A 14,728-nucleotide genomic window follows, 5' to 3' on the forward strand; every position below is an offset into this window, starting at 1 on the left:
TGCTGAAACTTTGATGTTTATTTCAGTAATCCACATGGCATGTGGGATTAGCCACACGATGTGTGGGGTCTAATTTCACATAAATGGCCTTTGCTTCCTAGGTGTGTTGCCCCTTTGACCCGACTTCTTCCACCACTCGTCCCCTCTCGTCTAATCGACTGGATGTCTACATCATACACTCCCTCTTGAAAAAAGAATTTGACCTCAAGTTACTTGTTGAGTATGGAAAAAGCTCGTTAACTTTGAACAGACTATGCGCCTCGAGCTAACTTTCAAAGACTCACTAAAGGATAAGCGTACCCCGTCGTTATCAAATAATAATCTGGACAAGTCCAAGTATCGAATGCACGAGATTTATACCGCAAGTACCGGACTAGTAGATGTTGAATTGTTATCTAGGCAATGATAAATTGATTTTGAGTTTAATTATAAATTATTCTACTTGTAGGTTGATCCAAAGCAAATTCACAATCTCCTATATTGAAATGGAATGATACGATAATACTGACAATCAACTGATAAACCAAATATAATTAAGAACTTAACCAGAGTTGCATAAACATAGGGTGATTTAAACCGACTTATCCTTCTAAGACTCATAACATGTAATCAGCAATTCATAATATCACCATATTGGGCTTCTTGAAGACCATCCATATTGGTTGGACTGGGCTCAGATCAGATGAACAAACTATGAGTTTTCTGAACTTTTCAAAGCTAACTAACTTTTATGTTTCAAATTTACATAAAGTGGTAATTGATTATAGAACAATTAGAAATTTTAAAAGCTAAAGGAATAAACGTAAAAATGAAAGATCAAAATTTAAAATTGAAAATATGAAGAAACTAAATTATTATAGTAAATATTATTTAAAATATTTTTTTTAACGTGAATTCATTTAAAAAAAAAATATATCTTTGAAGGATTAGAAAATGTAGTGACTGATTTTTCAATTCTAAACTTCTTACAATGAATTTGTGAAATAGTACTAATTGGCTACGGGGTGTTTGGTTGCTCCTTTTCGTGCTCCTGTTTGCATTTTCACTTCAAAATGGAGAGTTTTAGGTGTTTGGTTAGTGACCTCATGTTTGCCTTTTACACCTGAAAAACAGCTTTTTCTAACAGCAAACCGTAACAGCAACACCAAACAGCAAACCGTAACAGCAAACAGCAGATAAAACAAACGGGGCCTACATATAGAATATTCTTACTTTAAACATTTGGGCTTGGATAACATAAATATTTAATGGACTAAATTTGAGAGTATATTTAAAGTCAAGTCCACCTAGGTCTCTCTCTTTGGGACTAGGGTTGTACATGAGTTAAGCCGTTCATGAGCGGTTTGGTATTTGGCTCGATAAAGACTCGATTATGTTCGACTCAATTTATAAATGAACCGAGCTTGAGCATGATGAAACCCCACTCGAAAGCTCACAAACAGACTCAATTATAAGTTTGTGAACAAGCTCGATTATAATGTTCATGAACACGCTCATGAACAAGCTTGGTTTTATTACTTTTTTGAATAATACTATTTCTATAAAAGGAAAACTGTAAAACAATGTAGTTTTGTGTAAATTTTAGTTTTGAAGATCTCAAAATTATGTAGTTTTGTGTTAAAGAAATTTCAAATCAATATAATTAATGAACATAATTAATAGGTTGTTATAGGGAGCAAAACCGCGTGGCGGATCGCTTGGCAGCTGCTGGGCATGGGGGGATGTTAGGTGTTTCTACCCTTTCCGTTCCTCCTTCTTTTCTGTTACCTTCTCTTCTTGAGGATAGGATTGGGGTCAGTCTTCCTAGACTGATCCCGGGTTAGGTTTTTGCTTGTTTTTTTTTTTTCTTCCCTTCTTACTAAAAAAAAAAAAAAAAATAGGGAACATAATCAATATAAGCCATCTTGAGGCTTCGTCCTGCCTTCGATTCTCTTACCTTCTCCCATATTTATAGGGAGCAAAACCGCGTGGCGGATCGCTTGGCAGCTGCTGGGCATGGGGGATGTTAGGTGTTTCTACTCTTTCCGTTCCTCCTTCTTTTCTGTTACCTTCTCTTCTTGAGGATAGGATTGGGGTCAGTCTTCCTAGACTGATCCCGGGTTAAGTTTTTGTTTGTTTGTTTTTTTTCTTCCCTTCTTACCAAAAAAAAAAAAAGTTGTTGACGAGAGAAGTTCATGAACTAAATTAGCAAGTTGTTCATGCGCAAATCTCGTTGACAAGTTCACGAACAGCCACGAACAAAATGTTGAACTCAAGCATGAGTATGAGCAAGACAAAACTCAGCTCGATTACAACCGTATTTGGATAGTAATCTCTAACACAATCTGACACTATAACATACGATGTGCATTAATTCAACTTGTCGAATTATACTATTAATTAAACCCTTGAACTTTTATTTGTACACATTATGCATCCGATCTTTTATTTTTTTGTTATATTAAACTTCTATCAAAACAAGTTAGCTTTGAGCATAAAATTTGATTAAAAAAGTGTTATTTATTCCTTTCATCCAAGTTCCATGAATAATAAGTCTGAACACAGTTTTTGATGTGTGATGTGACTATAGGAAAACTGTAAAAATCTTATTTTAAATTACAAAATAATATAGTAATTTCTAACGCTGTTGAAATGAATAACGCATTTTTAACCGAACTAAATGTTTACAACTAACTAATTTAGCAAGCAATAACTTAATGTAACAAAAATATGATAAAAAAAAATTAATATGTCCAAATAAATTTCATGATGAAACACTTAATAAACCAAAAAAAAAAAAAAACATCAAGACATCATGATAATTTTTACCTATTTTTCTTATATGTATATAACATAATTTTGATGCGAAAACCGAATTGTCACACCTACCCTCTATGTTATTTATGAAATTGAGCTACTGGATTTTTTATTGATTGGAAGAGGAAGAAGATACTTGATCTCTTAATCAATCAGGAAGAGAAAATTGGAAGAAATCACAATTGATTGGAAAAGGAAGAAGATGCTTGGTCTCCTTGATCGACTGGGAAGAAAAAATTGGAAGAATGTTGCAAAGAGTTCTATTACTTGGTGATTAATGTTAACTAGAGTTGGGATTCATTAGAGTCAATTAAAGTTAAGCAAACGTTTAGAATGTTAAACTGATTAGGATTAAATTGACACATGTCGTTATCTGGTAATATTAGTTGTAACTTTCAGAATTAATGCTTGCAATGGGTTGTAAATTCAAGCGTTACTATTGTGAAAAACTTTTAAAAATTGACATGCTGTGAAAATATGCAATTATTGGATTTTTCTTTGTAATTTATTTAACTAAAGTAATTCTTATAGATTGAATGAAAACAAGATATTAGATTAAGAAAGAAAATAAAATAAAATCCAACGCCAATTTTTGATGGAGACAAGCTTTAAATAAATAATTTGGCTATATCATTAATCTTCTTTTTCCAGAAAGCAAAGCTGATGACTCCTTAAAAGATATGCATAAACCACATGTGGTAGAGATAAACAGCACAATTTAAATGTTTTTTCTTTTACAAATGATATCGTGTTAACTTTTTAATGTTTTTTCGCCTGTTTATACATGTCTTAGTAACATTGATCGAACTTACAAAAATTAGAAGTGTAATTTTACTACTGTAAATACTAAAGATAAAATTGTTCTTACCTAACAACTTCAAATATAACAAGTTTGAACTTGTAAATTATAGCGAAAAGTTGAGCGAGAGAGCAGGTATATGAGATTATTACAATTTACACCAGAAATTTGCAGAGTCAGAGCAGTGTAGGACTGCTAATTTTTAAGAGAACAATATGATTTAAAGAACGCGAAATCAACTTGACATGTTTAACACAATTTTATTTTCATTTTGTGGCATTTATTTCATATATAAAAATAACTCGGTGTGAAAAATATAAATCACATAATACGATTGTAACACAACAACCTGTTTTGAAAGCATACAGCAGAGAACCAGAGAAGCAAAAATGTAATAACCAACAAATGCAAATGAATGAGATGCAAAATTTAAGAAGGATGTGAAACAGCAAATACAGTAACATTTATTTTCCTTGTTTCTTTTTTCTTGTGAATTAAGATGCTAACATTTTCATTTGTTGCAAAGGAAATTGCTATTTAAAGATGTAACCAACAAATAAGCAAAATAAAAATAGACAAATTCACACAAATTCATCAGACCAGTTGGACAGCTTCTCTGCTTATGCTGCTGCAGTGATGCACTGAATTGCCTGCTTGCATATACCAGTCATTGTTGCTTCAGGACCGTAAACCTATTCAAAACAATAACCCAAAAACGATAAATTCAGATTCACAGTCTTGAAAAATAGACACTTAATATATGACACGACAACCCGTTTTGACACCCTTATTGCAAAATATTTTCTGGGAGATTTTGCAGAAATAGTTACCTCAATAGGAATGCCGATTTCTTCTCCAAGCGTCCTCATTTTCGCAAGGCCTCTCTGGTAATTAGGACCTCCTCTCCTTACATAAATGTGCATTCTTGCTGCTTTAAGTTTGGATTCCTGAATTTTTGTAGAAAAAACTGTGAACTTCCCATAGAATAAAATGCGATTTTGAAGAACATACATTTTGGGATTAAAGCGGGATTTATTTTACATATGGGTGAAAAGCAGAATCAATCTATGCTCACCTTCTCCTTCAAGGCTCGAATAATGCCATTAAATGTAGCAGCAACGTCCGTGAAGTTTGCAATTCCTCCTCCGACTACAAGTGCTCTCTTACGGCCATCAGGATCAGAAGTTGCACACTACGCAGGAATAATAAATCAATTGTTCAGTTGCATTCAAACGAATAGTCCACATCCAAGCATTTATGAGAATCGAAGAACAATTATTAAAGTGTTTATGAGAATCGTGCTTATTTTGTGAGTATGTATAATTTCCCGAAAACCCTAGACAAGATTAGGCAACTATATGAGATGTCTCGCATAAGAACATCAACCTTGGACCCAATACTAATGTAGAGTATGAGTCCTTACATCAATCACAACTCTAGCATACTGCAACACTTCCTCTTCATTGGGGGCTCCGCTATATTCTGCATAATTGCCAAGTTCGGAAGCAAAACCAAGATCTCCAACCTAATGAGAATAATTGATATCACATTAGAGGTCCGTGTAAATGGCAAAAATAAAAGGAATCCTGCATCTGAAGAAAAATATTCATACCGTATCTGCATAGATAACGCTTGCACCTCCTCCAGCAACCATAGTCCAAATTCTTCCCTTTGGATTCAAAACTGTGAATTTCAAAGATGCACTTGTCTGCAAGAAAATAAGCATTAAAATTTGAACCTTTAACATAGTATTAGAGATAGAAGCAATTTCTAACATATGGTTCCGAGGCATCTTAATATGTAAAGTACCTTTTCATCTAGCCCATGAATAAACCGTTCTGTAGCGCTCATAACTCTGCCAAACGGCATAGGAAATTCAATGTTGCTCCACCTAGAAAAAAACATAGTGTAAGAAAATACCGAAGAGCGAAATGCATTCATATAATAACAAGATTTGATGGTAAGATTAAAAAAATTTAGAACAGCAAGCAAATGCAGTTTACTTCTTGAAGTTTTTGAAAGCAGCAGTATCATCGAGCTCGCCTCTCATATCCAAGGGATAAGGCTTTCCATCAACAAAAGTGAAAGGATTCATCTCTAAGAAAGTGAAGTCTAGATCTGAATCACATAAACTTTCAAAGTTAATACAGAACTCTTATAGCCAAAAAAGTTATCTCAGAATTCCAAAATCAAATGTATAAGCATGCCTTGAAATAGACCGAAAACCACTCTAATGAACTCCGCAATTTCTCCTTTTATCTGCATTCCAGATTGCAGTTTACGATTAATGTGAGATTCAACAGAACGAATCACATATATACCATCAAAAGCAACAAACAAAAGCAAAAAAACATACTACTCAACAGATTATTGATGCCACGGAAATTACCTCCAATGGAAGTGTTCCGACAAGTGGAGCACAAACTTCTGAGGTAAATGATGCCCCTGTTGGAACAAATATAGTTTTAACCTGTAAAGAACAAAAGCCAACATATAAATGGCAGTCCAATGCTTACTTCACATAACCGAAGACAAAAGGACATTTTAAACATCAGAAAAATCCACATCTAAGAGTACCTTATCCCAATTCTCTTCAATTTCAATTCCTCCACATTCTGAAAAGCTCATACTGCAGCCAAGTCTATCAGATACAATATTAAGGTAAAACTCTTCGTTATGGGGGATAAACGGTTCAACGATGAACGTAGTTATCGGTCCTTTACATCCACCCATCTCAACCTGTTAAACCCAATAGAGATAAATTTAACCCCAAAAGCAAAATTGCTTAGAAAACCAAGTCAAAAACATATAAAATGAGACAAAAATTACCTCTTTGCCAAGGCGTTCTTTAACAAAACATGCAACTTGAGCCAGATCTAAATTTAAGGCAACTAAGCCACTCTTTCCACGTTTTCCAAACAACATATCAGGTTTCACAACCAGTTTCCCTGATGAAAGCCAGGGTTCCTTGTCTGCTAGCTCTTTAAAATCAGTTGATTCCGTAACCTGATCGATCACATATACAAATTTATATTATAAGATAGTAGCGCTCTGACTCAACACCTCACACGATTATCATTTTTATTGCATTTACATTATATATAATCACAGAGAAATATATGGATCAGATAACACGACAACCCGTTTTGACATGTCAATAAGATAGTATGCCATTAAGGACTGGATTAATGCATATAGGTTCTCTTTTTGTGGGAGATAGGACTTGGACCAGGGACGGATCTAGAAGGGTCAAGAAGGCGCATCAGCACCTAATAGTCGCCGGGAAAGCTCCATAGCACCCAAAAAATTTCAATTAAGCACCCATAGCACCCTGGCAGTGAATGCTGGATCCTTCACTGACTTGGATTAGGCTTCAAACTCAATCCTCACAGCTATGGATATGACTCTAATATCCTTCAGACATAATCTTATCAACAAAGGAACTACAACAGAACCACTGTTTTAGATTAAACATTAGCATGATCATGGATCTCCATTATCATGCTTCAAGAATGAAAACATCCCCAATTTTTAACCTAATCTTACATTCTAAACCAATCTCAGTAATTACACATACAAGATCTAAAAATTTCTGACTCGATACTGCACTTACTTGTGCTGATTTGATAGGCAACTCGTAGCCAGAAAACCTCTTGAAATGCTCCTTCAACAATCTCTTGGAATCGTACTCTCTGATCTTCTTGCGTGCCATTGGTTCACTGATCTTCAAAACAAAGAAAGACCCATAAATATAATCAAAATCAAAACCAAATTCAATATAGATCTAGATAGAACATTAATGATCACATTGATTCGACCACAATCCACAACTACCCACAGGCTGTAAATTCCAACAACCTGAATAACAGGTCCTACATTGAACTAGAAACCCAGAAGTAATAACAAAAACCCTCAAAATGGGTTTTGAATTCTTTATTGGATTCTGAAAGAACAGGAATCTTGATTGAATTTAGAGATGAAAAAAGAGGGAAATGACTGAAAATCAAAAAGATAATTGGATATGAGTCCGTTACCGTTGGGAGAGGAGGAAAAAATAGGAAAAATGGAGGAATTAGGTAGTGAGAAGAGCTGAAGCAAGAAACAGAAAGACTTGAATTTGATGGGTATGGTTAGAGTATTTATAGTGGGAAATTCAGCTGAAGGAAAAAAAAAATGGAATTAAATAAGAAAAAATGTGTTTGTTGTTTTCTTTCTGAAATCAGACGCAATATGTTAGCGGGAAGGTATTTAGAGTAGTTATGCTTAGTAGGAGACCACATGAGCCACCTACCCTCATACGACTCCGTATCAACCATTTTTGTCTTGTGAATTTCTGGCCGAAATTACACTTAGTAGCGCTTCAACTTTGGCTTTACTTTTTCTATTACCCCTGAACTTCAAAACGGACATAAAGGTCTCTAAAATTTGCCATTTAGGTCCCGTTTGTTTGTCAAAAATAATGTGTGGGAAAATCTAGTATTTGTTTGCCTAGCAAAATAAATAAAATTTTAGTTTAGTCAACAAAAAAAATTTACAAAGGAAGTGGAAGGGTAAAACATTTTCCTATGCTTTTGGAACTCACTATATTCCTTCTTATCTTTTTAAAATTGACGGGCACCCACCATTTCTTCTCGTTTTTCGGTGTTGTAGTCAAACACCGAAACATATTTTATTTTCTAACATAAAATTTTCTCTTATTTAATATTTTCCAAAACACAATATTTTTTGACAATTAAATGAGGCCTTATACATACATAAATCTCTGTAGAAACGTAAACTAACTAACTCATTTGTTTGTTAGAAAATATTATATATGAAAATATTTTCCTGATTTTTCGGTATTTGTTTTGTGTAGGAAAATAAATTAACATAAAAATTTTAAGTTAGTCAATTGAAAAATATACAAAGAAAGTGAAAAAAACATTTTATTAAATCTTTTTGGAACAATATACTTCTTTTTTTTAAAAACAACAGTTACATATCACTTCTTTTTGTTTTTTTTTTATGTCGTGGCATAATACTGGAAAATATTTTATTTTCCAACAAAAAAATCATTATCCAATATTTTTCAGTAAACAAATGGGACCTAACCGATAGACTAGTGAACGACTTTAAATGGAATTATTTAAAAAATAAAGTTAATTAGAACCATATTTTTTGTGGAATTAAGTTTTCGATTTTTTAAATCTTTTTTTTTTTTGTAACTTTCTCTTTCTAACTAGTCATTTCCACTCGCCAAACGCAAGAGAAGTGTGGATTCAAGTGACAAGAGTTTGGAGGAGAATGTGAATATTGAAATAGAGATATCGGCAGACCCTATAGAAGGGGTCAGCCGGAAGCTATGATCTGCCTAAGCTGGAACTGCCAAGGCGTGGGTAACCTCGAGACAGTCAGAGAGCTTAAAGAGCTCAACCATACCTACAAACCCGACATTATTTTCCTGATGGAAATGATGGTGGGAAATCGTTCAATTGAAAATTTACAAGTTAGCCTGGGACTTGATAGTCACTTTTCTGTACCAAGCATTCAGGGAGGAGGAGGAGTAGCGCTCCTATGGAAATATGAGATAACTGTTAACCTGTTGAAATTTGGCCCCAATTTTATTGATGTCAAAGTTTCAAAACCGCATACTGAGAATTGGAGATTTACCGACTTTTATGGTTTTCCAGAAAGAGGTAGGAGGGCACAGTCATGACAATGTTTAAAGGATCTATATCGAATTTCTAATTTGTCCTGGGCTATATTGGGAGATTTCAATGACATGCTGTATACATTCGAAAAACGTGGAGGACAGAGACAACCAAGATATCTACTACAAGGGTTCAACGATACACTTGACGCTTGTAATTTAACCGAGATTCCTATGCAGGGATATCAATTCACTTGGCGCAGGAGCCGCCTGGGACAGTCGATCTTAGAGGAAAAACTCGACAGGGGACTCGCGAACCAAGACTGGCATGACAGATTCAGTTCAGCGTCGATCCTCAATATTGATACAACGCAGTCTGATCACTCGGCTTTAATTCTGAAATTGGGTGAGCGCATTCAGATCCACTCGCTACAGTTCTGTTATGAAAACGCGCGGGGATTCGAGGAGGGGTGCCAGCAGCTGATACGGAGCTCTTGGGATACATCCAAGGGGACGAGCTTCACTAATAGGCTTGCGGATTGTAGAAACCAGGTACAAGGGTGGGGTAATCGCTTCCGCCTCAAATTTAGGGGACGGGCCAGAACCCTTCGAAATCGTATTGAAGAGCTAAGGGGGTCAGATGAAGTAACGGAAATTAATCAAGTCAGACAAGATTTAGAGAAAGTTAGGCACAAACAAGAAGTTGACTGGAAACAACGATCTAAAATCCAGTGGTTACACGCAAGGGACAGAAATTCCCGTTTTTTTCACTCATCTGTCAAATTGCTTCGGAGGAGAAACGATTTTGACTCTCTGATTAACGACATAGGAATGCGGTGCTCTTAGTCTTCAAGCTTGGCAGAAGCAATTCAAAACCAATTTACAAATTTATTCATGACTCAAGGATGTGAGGGGCTTGAATGCCTAGAAGCGATTCATTCACGGTTATCGATCGATCAGAACAGACAATTACTTCGACCATACTCAGCGGATGAAATTAAACAAGCCGTGTTCAGTATGCAGCCGAATAAATCCCCGGGGCCGGACGGTCTCAACCTGAGATTTTTCCAGCAACATTGGCAAACTCTGGGTACTGATATTACTAACTATTGTGTTACTTGTCTTAATTCAGGTAAGGGCCATCATCTCTAAACAAAACGAACCTGGTTCTTATCCCCAAGATCCGCTCTCCGAATAATATCTCGGACCTTCGTCCTATAGCCCTCTGCAATGTCCTGATGAAGATTATGACAAAGGCTATCGCAAATAGGTTGAAGAGGATGTTAAACTCTATCATATCGTAGGCCCAGAGTGCATTCATTCTAAAAACGAGCCATCACATATAACATAATGATTGCCTATGAGGTTGGGCACGCTCTCAAACTAGGTAAAGGAGGTCGTCAAGGTTATGCTGCACTGAAAGTTGATATGTCAAAAGCATACGATAGGGTGGAATGGAGCTTCCTGAGGGCTATTATGGTACGGATGAACTTCCCGACTCCTTTTATTGAGTTGATCATGAGCTATGTATCAACGGTAGAATATCAAATTGTGAACAAAAACGCTGAATTTCTAATTTTCACACCAACCCGAGGTCTTCGCCAAGGTGGTCCACTATCACCATATCTGTTCATTATCTGTACCGAAGGCCTGACAGCCATGTTAAAAGCAGTTGAGGAAAAGGGAGTCGTCCATGGGGTTCGAATTAGCCGGGGTGCTCCGCCTCTATCGCATCTTCTATTCGCCGATGATAGCTATTTCTTCTTTAAGGCATCTCTCGCCGAGTGTGAAGAAATTAAGGAGATTTTTGTGAACTATGAAAAAGCTTCCGGACAAAAAATCAATTTCTCCAAGTCTAAAATTAACTACAGCGCCAAAGTTCCCGCTGATCGGCACCAATAACTTGCCAATTTCTTACATGTTTAGCAGGCGAACAGTAATGACACATACCTTGGGCTACCATCAGTTGTGGGGAGAAACAGAACTTCAACTTTTGGATACGTAATTGACAGATTACAGAAAAGAATTCGGGGATGGAATGGCAAGCACCTTTCACAGGGAGGGAAAGAAATACTCATCAAAGCTGTCGCTCAATCAATACCGTCTTATATTCTATAGATCGTCCTCCTACCAAAAACCATATGCTCCAAATTGGAAGTGATGTTAAATTCCTATTGGTGGGGAAGGGGTGTAAAGTGGAAGGCTTGGAATTACCTCTGTCAGAGACGCGAGTGGGGGAGGGGATGAACTTTCGCAGGTTTCATGAATTTAACGTGGTGTTTCTGGGCAAGCAAGCTTGGAAATTCCTATCTAACCCTGAATCACTCGTAAGTAGACTCTACAAAGCTCGATATTTCCCGAGGTCTGATTTCTGTGGGGCTGTACTGGGTTCGAACCCGAGCGTGATTTGGGCAAGTATATTTCAGTCACAATGTTTGATTAACAGTGAAGTCTTCATGAGGATAGGCAATGGCAGAGACACACGAGTTTGGAGAGACAAATGGATTCCGTCAGCCATGAGGATCCCGGAATCACCATTAGATCAATCTAACCCTGACTGCATGGTAGATCGGTTCATCAATAATGGAAGTTGGAGATTGGATATGCTCGATGAATTTTTCTCGCCGGAGGATAGGAATTGTATCCTACAAATTCATCTTTCCTTGCGTGATAAGAAAGACCAATGGTGTTGGAGGAGGGAGGAGGGAGAAGAAAGGCACTTATAGCGTCAAAACAGCTTACTACGCTCTAATAGAGGTTTACCCAAAGCCGCTGGAGGCGGTTTATAAGGCACCCTGGAGTAAGCTATGGCAAATGAATTACCCCCCTAAGGTAAAAAAATTTCTATGGCGGGCTGCCTGGAACATTATTCCAACTAAGGTTTCTCCTTCCGCTCGACGAGTTGATGTTGATCTCTTATGCCCTTTCTGTTCGAACTCAAACGAAGACCTATCCCACATTCTACTTCGGTGCCCCATTGTTATCACAGCTTGGAATAACTCGAGCTTGGCTCGTCTTAGGGGCCCGGAGAATATGGAATTTACGCAATGGTGGGCGGAACTGCTAAGTAATTCTTCAGCAGAAATTGCGGGTCAGTGTGCCACTTTCGTATGGTATTTATGGTATTGCAGGAATCAATGGCTCTAGAACGGGACCTTCATTGCTCCTGAACTGATGGGGGAGCGGGTTGTAACGTTTCTTTCAGCTTGGAAGGAAGCACATGTAATATCAGTAATTGGAGCAACCGATGATACTCGGATTCAGACTGAAGTTTGGAGACCTCCTATAGTTGGGCTGAAAATCAACTTCGACGCAGCAGTTCATCCCGATGGAAATCATATGGGATTCAGGGCGGTAATTCAAAATGCACAGGGACACTTTATTGCGATCAGATACGGTTCAATCCAAGGATCCTTGAAGCAATTTTGTGTAAGAAAGCTCTCAGCTAGGTTAAGGAACGTGGTGATTCTACAGTATGTGTGGAGGGCGATGCTCAAATCATTATCAAGGTATTAATTCAAGAACAGGAGGAGAACTACTTGTATACTGGTTCAGTACTCGATGATTGCCGTTCAATCTCGACTCTATTCCTCAATGCGAATTTAGCTTTGTCAAGCGTTCGGCTAACCGTGTGGCGGACGAAGCAGCTAGACTAGGCTTCTCTTCTTTAATTTTGACTATAACGGATGTTATCCCTCTGTCAATTGTAAGTCTTTTATCATTTGATTGATTCTTTATTAATACAACTATTCTTTCATTAAAAAAAAAAAAAAATTAGTCATTTCCACTCTAATAACCAAACAATATCTAAATAACATTAAAATCAAAGTTTTTAAAATATGTATCAGTTCTATGATCAAGGGTTATATACTATTCCAATAGTAAAATATTAAATCATTAGGAACCTTTATGTTAATAAATGGTTAAGTTCAAAACAATTATCCGATTTTGATATTTAGGGACTATAAAGAAAGTAAAATAAAAGTTAAGGGCCATGGGTGTAATTTATCCGATTTTCTGTTCCAAAATCCAAATAATTAGAGAAATTCCATTTTTTAATGGATAGTATGATGATTCTGATCCCTGTTTGATTCGTTTTATCATGTTTTCTGCATGCTTTATATTCTTTTGTCCAAAAATACGAATTTATGATGCATACTTAATTAAATAATTAATATTTACCTTGTTTGAAAACTTTGATATTGCTATAAAAAAAAACTTTGATATTGATACTGTTTAAATTAATTGAATTATATTTCAATCAATTTTTCTTTATCTACTCAGATAAAAAAAAAATAGACTTATAAAAGTTATATTTCAATCTATTTCTCTTTAATTTAGCATATTGTTTATAAATATATTAGTAACATAATAAATATTTGATTTTAAAAAAACATAGTAAATATTATATATACGATGTTTTGATTTGACAATTAAATAATGATTAACTAGTAAATTCAAAATTCTCCTTAAATAAACCTAAAATTAGATCCTAATTGTTGGAACATTATGACCATATGTTAGAAATAAGAATTATTTTTTAAAAACGATAGATGTAAATTTAAACTTTATCTAAAATAAATTAAGAGCATTTCTTTAAGCAATAAATACAGCTTATCCTGGTAACTAAAGGTGAATAACGACTTTACTAATCTATTAGATTGCAACAAATACAATCCCCAAAAAATGTTGTTTACTATTGCCAACAATTCCGTTTCTACCTTATGTTTAAACATATATCATTACATAAGAGTTAAATTTTAGGTGCAAGCCATGGTTAATTTGTGTTTAACAAAATAACCATTATTTTGTTTTTTTACCATTAGATGATGAAATTGAAAATTAATCCAATAATAAAAAAAATAAAGTCATTATCTAATGATAGAAAAAAACAAAATAGTCATAGTGTCTATCTAAAGTTTAATATTAGGATAGTAAATTTAAACTTTATCTCCAAAATAAATTAAGAGCATTTTTTAAGTATCAAATGCAATTTATATAGGTAACTGATGGTAAAAAACGACTTTATTAAATTGTAATAAATACAATTACCAAAAAAATTGTTGTTTAATTTATTGTTGATGTCTCGGTTTCTGCAATAGGTTTAAACATGTATCTTCATCATCAGGGTTAAAATTTAATATTAGCACGATTAATTGTTGTTAGCTAATCTATACTATATATAATTATGGAAGCAGAGAGAAATGAGAAGAAGTGTTTTAGAAGTCTTTTTGATGAGTTGTCAACGTAGTAAAAAATCAGATTAAAAATATTTAATTAATTAAAAATAACAAATTTATATTTATAATATATTAAATAATTATTAGCCTATTAATTAAAATAATAAAAGAAAGCAAGAGTTACGGGAAGATGAAAAAACACAAAGCAAAGGAAATCCAAAAGTCACAAATAAACTTCTATATAAAGCATGATAGATAGCATTCCACCATTATATTCATTAGTCACGATAGATAGTATTATATTTCTGAAGGTAAATATTCGGG

At 35.1% G+C, this 14,728-nt stretch overlaps 1 protein-coding gene across 2 annotated transcripts; it reads right to left on the bottom strand.

The window, feature by feature from the left end:
* Positions 1–4,036: 4,036 nt before the first annotated feature.
* On the bottom strand, positions 4,037–7,796 carry LOC136230078 (ATP-citrate synthase alpha chain protein 2). Of its 2 annotated transcripts, none has more exons than XM_066019015.1 (13): positions 7,630–7,796; positions 7,209–7,314; positions 6,425–6,601; positions 6,173–6,334; positions 5,985–6,065; positions 5,803–5,854; positions 5,599–5,713; positions 5,405–5,486; positions 5,208–5,303; positions 5,019–5,120; positions 4,671–4,787; positions 4,426–4,542; positions 4,037–4,287 (listed from the first exon to the last, which is right to left on the bottom strand). In XM_066019015.1, the coding sequence occupies exons 2-13, from the start codon at positions 7,305–7,307 to the stop codon at positions 4,216–4,218; spliced, it is 1,272 nt and encodes a 423-aa protein (XP_065875087.1). In that variant the 5' UTR covers positions 7,308–7,314; positions 7,630–7,796; the 3' UTR covers positions 4,037–4,215. The 2 variants fall into 2 exon arrangements, with proteins under 2 accessions (XP_065875087.1, XP_065875088.1); XM_066019016.1 differs by having other exon boundaries at positions 7,209–7,319; positions 7,630–7,646.
* Positions 7,797–14,728: the final 6,932 nt, after the last annotated feature.

This window comes from Euphorbia lathyris, chromosome 5 (assembly GCF_963576675.1).
Source record: "Euphorbia lathyris chromosome 5, ddEupLath1.1, whole genome shotgun sequence".
Taxonomy (NCBI): Eukaryota; Viridiplantae; Streptophyta; class Magnoliopsida; order Malpighiales; family Euphorbiaceae; genus Euphorbia; species Euphorbia lathyris.